Source organism: Rhinoderma darwinii, chromosome 9, assembly GCF_050947455.1.
Source record: "Rhinoderma darwinii isolate aRhiDar2 chromosome 9, aRhiDar2.hap1, whole genome shotgun sequence".
NCBI classification, from domain to species: domain Eukaryota; kingdom Metazoa; phylum Chordata; class Amphibia; order Anura; family Rhinodermatidae; genus Rhinoderma; species Rhinoderma darwinii.
In genome coordinates, this window is record NC_134695.1 from 94,387,691 (window position 1) to 94,401,838 (window position 14,148).

Here is a 14,148-nt window from a genome sequence, read left to right on the forward strand (position 1 = left end):
CGTTTGAAACACTTGGGTTGTTCCTTGGCGACATCTGGTTTATGAGGCTAATACTATGTGCAAAATGGCAATGAACTTGAAAAAAGACAAAACAGTATTTCACAATATAAACATAAAAAAATGATACATCGAAACACAGGAATTGTTTGGCTTCTGAAGTCATTATAATCTCTACTGATATACAGATTATAGTAAACTTGCAGTGCACCCACTCGGCATAAGCTTCTCCTGGCACTGAACCTCAAGAGTTTGCCTGGTCACTTTCACTCAGATCACCTGAAGAAGCCATGATCCTATCCAGCTCTCCGTCTGAGCTCCCAGGTATAACAGGATGTGAGCTGACCTCATGCCACAAAGCGAGCCTTGTGCAGCGCGTGGGGACGTCTCGGTCACTTCAATGAATGTCATTGTTTGCAACGTTTAGCCTGGTTCTCTGCCCCCGCGCTGCTCACTCTCTTGTTGCGGTGATGTGGAAAGGTTGGCATCAGCTGTGGCTCACAAGCTGCAGAGAAAACACTTGATTATTAAATGAAATATCACGACTTGGCCTACGTGGTCGAAGCTTCGGTGGTTTATCCCATTTAATCTACCAGCATACCTGTTAACCCCCCCCCCCCCCCCCCCATGATTTTGGGTCATCCCATAGCCTTGCATGATTATTATTGTTGAGTTGCTCCCATTTGTACAGGGTCCAAATTCTAATCACGTTATATTAGGGAATTGCTAGTTATGTAGTTCCCTTATATAAATCATTCATGTGGCAGGAACGCAAGACACGATATATAATGATAACCTGAGAAGATCAAATCAAGTGATGAGTTTAGAGCTTGTGTGAGACTGGAGAGAACATCTTTTGCTTGAAGAAACTACTCCCAACAGAGTCATAGGGATATAATTACAGAAACAATACTTCATGGTTGGATGGTAATGTTCACGGTACGATCAGGTGACTGGTAAAGCTTATGGCAGCCAAAACATATGAAGATTAACTTCTTCATTAACAGTTAAAGGAAAACTCCAGTGCCCTCTAAATGTACATTGTAAAAGCGGTGGTGTACTCCGACCATTGTATAATGAAAGGTTCTGCAAGTTTCTAACATGCTTTGTGTTTCACTTTCTCCCCATTTTCAAGATCTCTACTTGCTGTCAGTGATGGCAGACGTTTATGTTTACAGCCAGAGGCTTAAAAGCTGTTCAGACCTACTACTTCTCGCAGCAGACAGTTTGCTTCAATTGTATCCAGTCTAGAAAATCCCCAATGAGCTCAACAGTCTTGACTGCCAGCTGATAAATTTCCCCTACACTGATACACTGAAGCAAAATCAGGGCCGGTAAGAGATTTGTGCTGCTGATGTACCTCGCTCACAGCAGATGACTGGATACAACTATAACAAACTCATCTGGATCTAAACTATTTCTATTCACTAACAACAAGCAGATATCTTGCATATGGTGATCAACTAAAACACAAATATACTATATTTGCAGAACATTTTTAACCTGAAATTGCTAAAAGATACAATGTTATTATGCAAATTTAGACATGATCTGTGGTCCATATTAACTAATATATAAAATCAGAGAAGACACAAAAGTCTTACGTAAAGGTTTCTCCTTGAAATAAGAACTTGCCAAGCTGTCTTCTGCTGTAGCCCTGACATGAGGAAAGAGACAACGATGGGTCAGTGTTTTATCTTATAGGAATGTAGGGAAGAGAGTCGTCCATGTAACGCCTCATCTCACCGCTTTTTGGGATCATACATAAATAGGAAATTGAGAAGTCGGAGGCCAGCTTCAGAGAGCCAGGGAAACTTGTGCTTCAGATTGTTGTATGGCTGTTTGCGTACGGTGTACTGCCCAACGAGGGGCAGCTTAGTGAAACCCTGCAAAGATCATCATAAAATGAATAACAAGCGGTTTTAATAAATGGTTCAATAGCAATCCCGTATCAATTGTTGTCCAAAAAGACATCGTTGAGAAAAAAAATAAAGAAAATACTATACTGCTCTGGAACTTATGAGAAAACATAAGAAATCCATAGTGTAAATAAAAAGATTATTTACCAGACCAGAAGGACCCATAGCAAAACTCAGAATGGGCTCCATTTCCCCCTGAGCGCTCTGACAAATGTACTACACCTTCATTAATGTCCATCATTCTGTTTGTAGGTCCAAAATTCTACGCTAATTAAAGGGCTTTTCGCAAAGTCATAAATTATCACCTATTTTCTGATATCTGGTGGCCCCACCGATTGTGAAAACGAGGTCCCGAACCCCCCCGTTCCTCATCAATGCTAGACCACAGTGAGCAGGTCATTGAATGGAGTGGTGGTCGAGCATGCGAGCTGCCACTTTACCCAATGTCTATGGGAATGACATTGACGTCATTCTCATAGAAAGTGAGTGGAGCTGCGGGCGCATACTCGACCACCACTCCTTGAAAGTAACAGACGTTCCGCTGCGGCAAAAACGCACCACTTCCTGCGTTTTTGACTCCAGAAAATGGTGCATATTTTGCCGCGTTTTTCACAATGCTGGGAGATAGTGAGAACTCCTCTCAAAAACGCATCAATTCAGTCCACTTTTCGCAGCAGGAATGGACGTGCTGCGGTCAGAAAAATACGCACCGCAGGTGTATGAGATTTGTTAAATCCCACTTTGCCGCTACTGTATTCTGCGTATTTTCGGCCCGCAATTCCGGTGAGAAAATACGCAGAAGCGTAATCTCGTTTAAAATGACAGGTTACAAAGTAATCTCGCGAGATTACGCTTGCCTTGCTGTAAATCTCACAGAAACGCTACAGAAGTGTCAGGATTCTGAATAGACATCACGTCCTGGCTGGAGGTAATGTATATTCACTGTCAGGACACGTCAGTAACGTTACTGTGTGTTTATGTGGCTGCACATAGTGCTGTAATAAGATCACTATATGCAGTGTAAATGAATGGGGAGAAGTGTATGATGCTGATTGGTCACTGATTGGTCAGCGTCATACACTCCTCTGTACAACGCCCACTTGGTCAAAAAGTAAAACACGCCCAGTTGTCCATTGAGAAACTCATTAGCATAAAGCTAATATAGGTCATAACTCCGTCAAAAATGATTGTTTTTCTAAATAAAAAAAACACTGCTGTAATCTACATTACAGTGCCAATCACATTATGTAGAAGATAGGCCACTTATAATGTGGTGACAGAGACTCTAAGTCAGAGCTGAGCCACTGTAAGGAGTGGTGAATAGTTTTAGGGACACTGGCGTCTGTGTATTACATAGATATCCACGGATATCAACAGGTCCTGCGCAATACTCCACTTTCCCTGCAGTGACCAGCGGCTGGGATCCAGTTACTGGAGGATCTGCTTACTAAATAGGGATTGTAAAAAGTGGACAGTGCCTTTAACAAAAAACAAAAACGCACTTTTGTTTTAATATTCATCTGCAGAGCAAATCACATTAGCTGCATGTTTACCGGCCAGATGGTTTCACTAGGTGTTCCCAATAGTTGTATGATTAAATCAATCTGATGGATTTCTGAGGTACCAGGCAATAAAGGCTTGTGAGCCAGCAGCTCAGCCAGGATACAACCAACCGCCCTGCAAAGGAAACAACGTTACTAGAAACAGCCTTACAGCAGTGTTATAATGGGGAGCTATAGCCAGTATAAATAACAGATAAGGCTCCGCGTTCTAACCCCCACCAACCCGCAGAATGAAGGGGCCACGGATGCAGTGCCGGCACATCGCCGGGTAGGGAGTGACGCTGTGCAGAGAAGAAATCCAAACGGCTGCTGTGTTTTATTAGTGATGCATCACATGTGTTCTAGTGATTGGTGGGGGTTCCTTCCATACAATATAGCTTGGTATGGTGGGATAACCGTCTTAAAGGGGTTTTCCCATCTTGGACAATTATGGCATATCCACAGGATATGCCATAAAAGTCAGATAGATGCGGGTCCCACCTATCTCTAGAACGAGGCCCCCTAAACCCTGTTTTAGCTTACTCGGCTCCTGCTGACTCCCGGCCAAATCCTGGTTAGGTGGTCGGGAGTTAGGGAAACAGCCGAGCTCACTGAGCTAAGCGGTTTCCGTAACTCCCATAGAAGTGAATAAGAGTTACGGAAACAGAATAGAACGGCGAGCTACGCTGTTTCCATAGATACCGAGTTATGGAAACAGAATAGCTGTACTCTGCTGTACTGTTTCAGTAACTCCCATTCACTTCTATAGGAGTTACGGAAACAGCGTAGCTCAGCGAGCACTCGGCTGTTTCTGTAACTTCCGATCACCTAACCAGGAAGTGGCCGGGAGGCAGCGGAGCCAAGTAAGCTAGAACGGGGTTTAGGGGGCCCCGTTCTAGAGATAGGTGGGACCCGCATCTATCGGACTTTTATGGTATATCCTGTGGATATGCCATAATTGTCCAAGATGGGAAACCCCTTTAAGGCTTTCACCACCTTCAGCCAATTCTAGATGAACAACCTGTTCCATTAGATACATCCAGATTCAGGTACCTGTTCACCTGCAGAGGGTTTGATAGTTTACAATGCTAGTGCTACATTTACCACATATCAATGGCTGTTGTCTGTGTTGTGCTTCCTAAAAGCAACTCAGGGGCCCGGTACCTGCAATCACAAAAGAAGAGAAAGCTCAAGACATTGGGAGAGACTGTGATTTCATTACACAAGCTGTGAAGTAAATAGAACCGCACATATGAATGTAATGCATCTCCAATAAAACCTGCAAGAAACCAAGTAGAGAGAACCGGCTCCCAAGTATGACAGGTGGGACATTTCTAATATATAACCTTGTTCTCATTCTGGCTCTCTGCAGCATTTATAGGCTTGTGGGCTACAGGGGAGATGTGTAAAAATACTGCAAAAACATCTCATCTAGGGAGGGTTCTCCTGTGTGCACAAGCACCTATGTTGAGAACAAGATGTTCCTGTATATAGGAGAACAGTTCCAGGAGGGGCTCTTTCACAGCTTCCACCAGTAGGTATATAAATGCTGCAGAGAGGCAGTGTCAGAAAGTTGCACCCCATCCCGATTCCAGCCTCTGGAGCACAATTCCATTGTAGTGTAGGAGACATCTGCCCATGTATGTCCAACCGTACCCGTACTGTGGATACTCGAAGGGGTTCTCACATAAAGTGAAGGCATATCCTAGGAATATGCCATTACTTTATGTGAAAACCCCTTTAAGAATCATATCGGTGGAAGTCTGACCACCGTAACCCTCACTGATCCTCAGAGTGAAGGGGCTAAATTACACGCTGCAGCCTAATCACCACTGTGCAGTGGTCTTCATTCTTAGGAATGGTGGGGGTCAGACCCCCACCGATCAGAAGGTTATAGCATATCCTAGCGATATGTCGTAACATTACAAGAAGGGAATACTTATTTATAATATTATAAAATGCGCCCGTACACCTTCTGTAATGTGGATGAGATTTTCTGCCTGACATATGCCTCTTGTACACCTGCCGGGTCCCATCCGTGATCCGTGGAAAGACATGACATGTCCTATCTTTCCATGTATCGGAAAATCACCCGCTGAAGTGAATGGGTCCGTGAAAACTATCGGGTGTCAATCAAATGCCGTGAAAAACGGCTTGAGCGGCAGTCGTTTGTGTGCAACAGCCAATAGACTGACTAAACTTCCGATGAACGTTCCCGGATGACCACTCACCAGAGAGTCACAACTTTTGGAGTCATCTGTTTTGCAGGAACGCTGTAAGCCCGGGCCAGACCGAAGTCAGCTGCAATATTGAAAAATCAAAGGCTATGTAGTCAACCAGTTTGGTTACATTAAGCAGACACCATATTGCATGTTGTGGTTTACCGATCTTCACGCAGCCTTTATCAGTCATCAGCAGATTGGAGACCTTAAGATCCCTGTCCAGAAAAAATACAGAAGTGAAGAAGCAAGAATGTGACTGAATATTCAACATCTCACCCTGACATGACATATTGGCCTCTATTCACATCCAGAGCTCAAAACAGAATTTTGCTGGTTTCTTGTTACTAGGGAGCAGTGCATTGTGGGAGTTCAGACGAGATCGACAAAGTCAAAGGTAAGTTGTAAGGTCACATGTTTTGACAGTGGGGTGGAGCTAAACTGCTGTCTGTTTCCAAGGGCAACCAGCAGAATTTTAATAGCCACTATGAGTATGGATGGAAAAAAATAAAATAAAAAAAAAGACCGCAAATAACCAAAACTCAGTACAAAAAAAAGGTCAAACAAAGTATTTGAAATGTAGCAACACACTCCACTACATTGTTGAACTACACGGAATATTTGGATTAAATTTTAACCCTCTGGATAGATTCCCGATTATCAGATATTCTGAATTTCTGGTCAAACAAACTTATATAAAACTCCCTTGTAAGGGTAGAGAAGCCCCAGGAGGAAAGCCAAAAACAAGATTCCAACTCAATATTTGCATTTATAGCGGCTACTTAATCTGAGAAATGTCCTAATTGGTTATCAACAGCTGTAGGAGAGAAAGAAGTGAGCACGGCGCCACATAGTGCAAAATAAATGGTGGTAACAGATAGTCATATACAAGGTAGCGAAGGCAAAGGCTCACCTTGTAAGTTTGTGCTATACACAGGCACAATACTGGGAAAGAATTTTAAACAGCTGCAGCCAGGTCCAATCCGGTGAACCGTGAAGGTTACCGCAGTGAATGAGAACAATTAAAATGAACTAAAAACAATACACATTTTGATGTGTAAGAAGACCTAAAGAGAGGCGCTGCTGTTCATGAAGGCCTGATGAAGACGTTAGTCCAACGTTGAAACAGGTTGCCTGCTTATCTCCATTAAAACTAGTTATTTATTTGCTAACCACTTGTCATCATCATTATCTTCACTACCAGCAGCGCCTCTCTTTAGGTCCTCTTACACATCAAAATGTGTATTGTTTTTAGTTTATTTTAATTGTTCTAATTGGTTATCAGGCTGTCTGGAATATTAAATGTCGGATTATAGGAATTTCACTGCACTGTACTTTTGTGAAAGTCTTAATAGTAGAGTGAAATTACTGTAGTCCCGTGTTATCGATTCCTGATAATCCAAAATTGGAATTGGAAGATTCTTCTGTTAAGGCCTCATGCCCACTTCAGTCTTTTTCTTCAGGGTGCTAGCCGTTTTTCTGACGGCTAGCACCCTGACCCATTTATTTCAATGGGGCCATGCACACTTCAGTTTTTTTGACGGTCCGTTGCTCCGTTCCGATTCAAAGTAGAGCATGTCCTACTTTGGTCCGGGATTCCGTGACCGTGAGGCCCATGCAAGTCAATGGGGCCGTCAAAAAAACTGAAGGCACACGGAAGGCATCCGTGTGCAGTCCGTGCGTGACGGAGCCGTTGCCTATCAACCGCCGGGCGGGCAGTAAAACATAACAGAAATATTAAACTAATCGGCAGCCACTTGTCTCCATCAATCACTGATAGAGAAAAGAGGCTGCTGATTAAAAATAAAAATCAGTTCATACTTACCCGGTCGTTGACTTGGTGACGAGTCCCTCTTCTTCCTCCAGTCCGACCTTCCAGAATGACGCGGCAGCCTGTTATTGGCTGCAGAGGCCGCTGCAGCCTGTGATTGGCTGCAGAGGCGGTCACGTGGGATGAAGCGTCATCCCTGGAGGCCGGCCTTCTGACGTCATCCTGACGTGCGTGACCGCCACTACAGCCTGTGATTGGCTGCAGCGGCGACATGGATGAAACGTCATCGCTGGAGGCCGGACAGGAGGAAAGTAAGTATGAAATTATATATTTTTTTATTTTAGTTTTTTTTAATTACATTAAAATTGTATTTTCCGAGCGCCGAGCATGGTACTGTCAAGGGGGCTGAAAGAGTTACCGCCGATCAGTGTAGCCCATTAACTCTTTCAGCACCCTGGACAGTACCATGCTCGGCGCACGGAAACACGGAGTGCACACGGCCGATAAAACGGACACACGGATCCGTCAAAAACGGCTGTGAAAACCGTGTCGGAAGTGTGCACGAGGCCTAAGAGTCCAGAAAAACTGATTATATAGTTATGTAATGTATTACCTGTGCACTATGAAGTTTTCATGCAGATACTGGAGGCCAGTGAGTAGCTGGAAACATATACATTTTACCTGTGTAAAGAGAAAAAACAAGTTATTGTGAAGCTTTGAAAAATTCAGGTGTCAGCGAATAACAGAGACGCTAAGGGTAAAATCTATCACAGGATTTTACCCGTCACAGAAAGTAATGGCATATCGCTAGGATATGCTATCACGTTCTAAATAGGGGGCCCATACCAATCCTGAGATTGAAGAGGCCGAAGTGCTGGTTTAAGGTTTCTCTGCCCAGCGACACTCACTATGCAGGGAACTGTACTACAGCTCCGCTAAACCAGCACTGCTGCACCTTCATTCTCAGGATCGGTAAGAGTCCTAGCGATACGCTATCATTTTCTGTAATGGGATTAACCATTTAATTGTATCGTGTGCAGGAAAGTGAAGCTCTGACTTTGATTAACCTATGAAGTACCGTGTGCCGTAAAGATACAAAGCATGGTCCTGGGCTTGTCGGCTGCTGCAACCCCCAGCAGTCAGCTGTCATTGCTGGGATACTGCAAGGTAAATGTGGTATTACGTGGTGCCCATTCGAATGGGTGACCATGTAAAATACATGGCTGGACCGAGCCCTCCACTCTGGCTATTAGAAGTGGGTCCTGAGTGAGGCACATGGGCAGGGGTTGTCCAATTGAGAAAACCCCTTTTAGGAACAGGAAGTCATAAGAAAAACAAAGCCATATCAAGACCAGCCTGCTTGTTGACGGTTTCCATGTAACAAAACAGGAATTTTTTTCTTCTCAACAGATTAAAACTGAAAAGTAAATAAGGTCATGAACATATGTTACCAAAATGCTTTTCTATAAAGACCTTTATGTAAAAGATATGAGTGGATAGACAAATCTTATATCATCATAATTTGACAGTACCTGGGCTTCGGAGAATGGAGTCTGCATGTTTTCCAGTAGACTGGCCAAATCCTGCTCACAGTAACCCATGACCAAGAAAATGCTGCAGAAACACACAAATGACATCTTCACAACCAGCAGGCAGAGCCACGGCGCAGATTATCCATTAAGCAACATGCAAATATTTTGTCTTTGGCAGAGACAGGGTTAATCTCACCTCTCTAGGTGATTCCCAACAACCACTTCCTTCAGCTCCACAATGTTGGGATGTCTGAGTTTTAAAAGCAGTGTGATCTCTCGAAGGCTGCTAATGGGGATTCCTGCAATATAAAGACACAGATTCCTACACATAGCATCACTACGTGGCGTAAGATTTAGGCTGGATTCACACGAGCACATTACGTCTGTAATGGATGGAACGTATTTCGGCCGCAAGTCCCGGACCGAACACAGTGCAGGGAGCCGGGCTCCTAGCATCATTGTTATGTACGACGCTAGGAGTCCCTGCCTCTCTGCAGGACAACTGTCCCGTACTGTAATCATGTTTTCAGTACGGGACAGTAGTTCCACGGAGAGGCAGGGACTCCTAGCGTTGTACATAACTATGATGCTAGGAGCCCGGCTCCCTGCACTGTGTTCGGTCCGGGACTTGCGGCCTAAATACGTTCCGTCCATTACAGACGTATATGCTCGTGTGAATCCAGCCATAGACTCACAGCAATCTGGATGCCACTGTTCAAGTCTGTATATTATCAGGACGCTGCACATTGTCCCTTGTAACGGTTGGTAATATAATACCCGCTAGGGCACAATGTATTGGGTTTCCCACCATGTTCTTTTTGCTTATATGTATTTAAGATTATTTCAAGAAAGTAAAAGCCCCTGGAAGTAAACAATAAAGGTTGCAATTTAATGACGACAAACCGAGATCTTGAAAACGGTGAGGGATTGCTGCACAAAGTATATTAAGAAATTGCATAACATTTCATTATGCAAAGCTTTGTTTGCTGCAACCAAATCACTTACCGTCCTTTTCTTTATCCATCCTAACTTTCTTCAGTGCCACAATTTCATTGTTCCTGGTGTCTCTGGCGCGATCTGCAAGAAAAACATGAGTGACAGACGATACAAGGATGTAGCGCGGAACAAGGGGTAAAGACGTGATGGAAATAATTGCTCACTTAGCAGGAGGCTGCAGGTTGTATCATATTATGGAAAGTGTCGGCTCGACTTGCCCACAGGGTGAAAGGGGTCACACGTGGGGTATGAATACTTACACACAATGCCATAGGTGCCTTCACCGATTCGGTTTAACTTTTCAAATTCCTTTACACTTCGACATTGCCCGAGCTGAGGATGAGAAGAACCAGAAACCAAATTATTCCGGTCACCAGTGAGGAGAGATTAATCCTCATTTTCCGGATGCCCCTATTACTAGACTTTAGCTGAGAACTAGAGATCTAAGCAGGAGTCCTACATAGGTGGGATGCAGCATGCTCTGAGTATGGCGTTTTTTCAGGCGTTTTTCCATAGGCTTCACTGGAGGACTTAGAAAATAAATAAAAACAATATGTAAAAAATTACACCAAATGAAAAACCAACACCGAAAACACAACAACAAAGCCATAAAAACGTATGTTACAATTTAAGAACGCCAGCGGTTTTTGATGCAGTTAAAATTGCCAGAAAAATTATTTCTGTGAAGGAGGCCTAAGGGTATGGGGTGAGATTAAAAATCTGACTCCAAAATCCTTAGACCACCATCGCACAAGTGTATTTTGGATTTGATTTTATAAGCCAAAACCAGAAATGGGATATACAGATACATTTACACGGGCATATTTTGACATTAGGCATGATCAGGACAGGTTTTCAGCCTCTGCATGTATTAAAGTATATATATATAAATTTAAAAAAAAGAGCTGTTCACTGACAGCAAGCAGTACAAGTTATATTCGACCGTTGCAGCCCTTTTTGATATACAATAAAAAGTATAAGATTATTTCAATTAGAACTAGAAAACCTTGTATAGGTGAAGTGTGTTGTACGCTAGCCACATGACCCCTCTTGGGCAATCAGCAGAGAAACACACTGCTTAGTACACAGCGCACGTCTCTGCACGGCAGGTTTAGCAGATATGGTAGCACCTAGGAGAACAGCCCTGATCCATGACATGCCCCTTAACTCTCCCAAAACAATTAGGCTAGGACTACATGGCGACTTTGGCTGCAACACAGGGCCCACGACCAAAGATCAGTGTGTCGCCCTGCCTGCATCACAAGTAACGAAAGTGAATGTGGTCACATTGAGATCCGCAAGTTGCCACAACACGACAGTTGCAAAAAATCCGGCATGTGCGTACACGGCCACATTCACATTCACAACCTGTGACGCGGGCAGAGCGACACAGCGATCTTTGTCGCAACCATAGTCACTGGGTAGCCCTAGCGATATGTGTTGAGACGGCGATTTAATGTTGCGCTATTTTTGTGATGCGATTTGTCACGATAGCTTTTTCAATGTCACCCAAGTCACATGCGTGTTGCAGTCTCGCGACGCAAAATCCATTGCAATCGGGCTAGGTCCTACGTTGCAACGCGACAACAGAAACAACCATTAGCTGCGTTGTTGCAAGCGACATGGCGACTTTTTTGTCGCCGGGTAGCCTTAAGTAGTCTAATTTGTAATGACATAAACAATTCGCAACGTTCACGATTGTTGCGGATATCTTGCAGCACACGTCCACCTAGTCACCAGCAGCACTTGGCGGCCTTGTATACCTACCTGCAGAAATGGCAGCTGACTGAAACTTTTGCTCCTCATAGAAGTAAATGGAAATTTTTCCAAACCATGACCGTCTTAAAATTTCCACTGAAAATAATTTTTTCCATACGTCTGGCGTCCTGCCGCACCCACCAGTGATGTAGGAACTTGTAATGTAAATAGTATGCAGCCTCCATATTTCTACCCCCATACTATCACTGGTGGCACCAGGGACATATTATTCCCACACTCACCCTGTCCCCCTCAGGCACCGTGATAAACTTCTCCTCTCTGACACTTTTCAGGCGTATCTGCTCCAGTTCTGGCTCCGGCTCCGTTGAGGTGTCGGCCATTCTGCCCGGACGGAGTTTAGCGGCTGCACACGGGGTTAGCGCGCAGGAAAGGCCGGGGCTTTGAGGCCTGTGAGTACCGGCCGTGTAATAGAGATGTGATGAGGGCGCCCTCTAGAGGCTGCAGGTAGGAATAACAGGCGCACATGTAGCGCTCAGCAGTCACCAGTACAGCACTGGGAGCAGGAATATCCTCTGTGGGGGGAAGAAAAGATTCCTGTTCCCTCCTTTCTCTATGTGTAATATTTCATATTGTGGATACACAGATAATACAGAGGCAGACCCCAGCATGGAGGCTCATGTGACAGTGAGACCAGTTACGTTTTTCTTTTTTCGCATAAAGCGTTCGGAAATGGACGTAGAAACAGATCCTATAGATTTTAATGGGATTCAGTATTGATCAATTACTGGTTGACCATTAGACCTTATTTACACGAACGTGTTAAACGTCCAGGTGTCGGCCGTTGAAACAACGGCCGTCATACGGACCTATATAATTCAATGGGGCCGTTCACACGGACGTTGTCCTATTTTTTCACGCTTCACGCATCCCTCCATAGACTCTAGTCTATGGGGGATGCGTGATATCACGTCCCACAGCGCAGAGCATGGATGCACCTTGGACGTGAAAAACTACCGTTTTTCACGTCCGAGATGCGCAACGCTCGTGTGAATCCGGCCTAAAGGTGACCTGTTTTCCTGTGCAAATGAAGTCTACTGGTCCATACTGCTGCGTTTCACCCTCGCTGCGGCCCGTTCCAGTACCTGACACAGCGCCACTCTTGTCCATGCAGCTGTGTGTGTTACTGCAACGTAACCCCCATTTACTTGAGCCGCGGTACCAAACACAGCCGCAGAGATATGGACTACGCTGCATTAAAGGGTCTGCAGCGTCCCTTCTGTTAAAGGGGTTGTCCGGTTTCAGCAAATTAATGTTATTCTGAGAGTATGGTCACATGCTGTGTTTAAACGCCCCGAAATACGCCAGGAAAAACAGTAAACGCCGACAAACATCTACCCATTGCATTCAATGGGAAAAACGGCGTTTCGTTCAGACGACGGTTTTTTACTCTGCAGTTTTAAAAAACGGCGTGTAAAAAAATGTCCTTTAAAAAGAAGGAGCAGGTCACTGAGGGTATGTTCACAAGGAGTGTTTTCAGATGTTTTTCAGGTAGTAAACATCCCGAAAAACGGCTGAAAAATCGGAAGCAGAACGCCTCCAAACATCTGCCCATTGATTTCAATGGGAAAAACTGCGTTCTGCGCCGCCGGGCCATTTTTCAAAACGGACGCGAAAAAGAAGTGCATGTCACTTCTTCAGTCGTTTTTTGAGCCGTTTTTCATTGTGATGGAAACAGGTGCACGACTCGTTACAAGACACAACGCTGATACACATACTGACCAATCCCAGCGCCTCTGTGTCCATCACATGACCATGGACAGAATTTTATCCACAGGAAGTAAACACGGAATGTTCCTATTGAGTGGCAGTAAGCAGAGATCTTGAAAACCTTGAGATATATTGGAAAGTTGTATAACTTTTAATTATAAAAAATGTAACATTGATCTGCTGAAACCAGACCACGTCTCTAATTGTTGGGGTACTGGGGTTGATCGCATCAATCACACAGATAGGGTAGGCCCTCAATGCTATCCTGGAAAAAATGTACATCCAAAGTTGCTCCCAGCTGCGACTCCCGCTAGAAGTTTAATCTCCCTATAATTTTCTTCTCCCGTCAATTTGACATCGTGTTTGCAGAGGTGCAGGACGGTACAATGGCGTTACACGGTTGCCTCGACAGCTGTACCGCCTAGTGTGCTCCCTGCGGCTCTCCTGATGTTAAATGGGATGGGGGAAGGAAATTATAGGGACACTTTAAATGTGATGGCAGGAGACACAGCTGGAATATTGAGCAGTAGTACAGGCTTCCCTTGGAGTAACACTAAGAGGCAACATTGGCCGCGGCACAGGACGCACGACCAAAGATCAGTGTCACTCTGCCAGCATCGCAGTGAAAGCGGCCACATTGCGACCCGCTGGTTGCGACAACCGTGACACGACATTCACAAAAAATCA

The 14,148-nt window shown here is 44.5% G+C and overlaps 1 protein-coding gene across 2 annotated transcripts; it reads right to left on the reverse strand.

The window, feature by feature from the left end:
• Positions 1–2: 2 nt before the first annotated feature.
• On the reverse strand, positions 3–12,214 carry CDK10 (cyclin dependent kinase 10). 2 transcript variants are annotated; one of them, XM_075838592.1, is made up of 13 exons: positions 11,976–12,214; positions 10,236–10,308; positions 9,985–10,056; positions 9,176–9,278; positions 8,980–9,061; positions 8,061–8,128; positions 5,842–5,894; positions 5,689–5,758; positions 4,562–4,621; positions 3,470–3,593; positions 1,744–1,883; positions 1,602–1,654; positions 3–502 (listed from the first exon to the last, which is right to left on the reverse strand). In XM_075838592.1, the coding sequence occupies exons 1-13, from the start codon at positions 12,072–12,074 to the stop codon at positions 405–407; spliced, it is 1,095 nt and encodes a 364-aa protein (XP_075694707.1). In that variant the 5' UTR covers positions 12,075–12,214; the 3' UTR covers positions 3–404. The 2 variants fall into 2 exon arrangements, with proteins under 2 accessions (XP_075694707.1, XP_075694708.1); XM_075838593.1 differs by lacking the exon at positions 11,976–12,214 and adding an exon at positions 11,743–11,926.
• Positions 12,215–14,148: the final 1,934 nt, after the last annotated feature.

What these genes read in the sequence shown, in the direction of transcription:
- CDK10 (XM_075838592.1), bottom strand. Translation starts at nt 12,074, where the DNA reads ATGGCCGACACCTCAACGGAGCCGGAGCCAGAACTGGAGCAGATACGC. An exon ending in GATGGATAAAGAAAAGGACG is followed by an intron (nt 9,279 to 9,984) that starts GTAAGTGATTTG and finishes TTTATATTGCAG; the next exon opens with GAATCCCCATTAGCAGCCTT. An exon ending in GAAAACTTCATAGTGCACAG is followed by an intron (nt 5,895 to 8,060) that starts GTAATACATTAC and finishes TTTTCTGGACAG; the next exon opens with GGATCTTAAGGTCTCCAATC.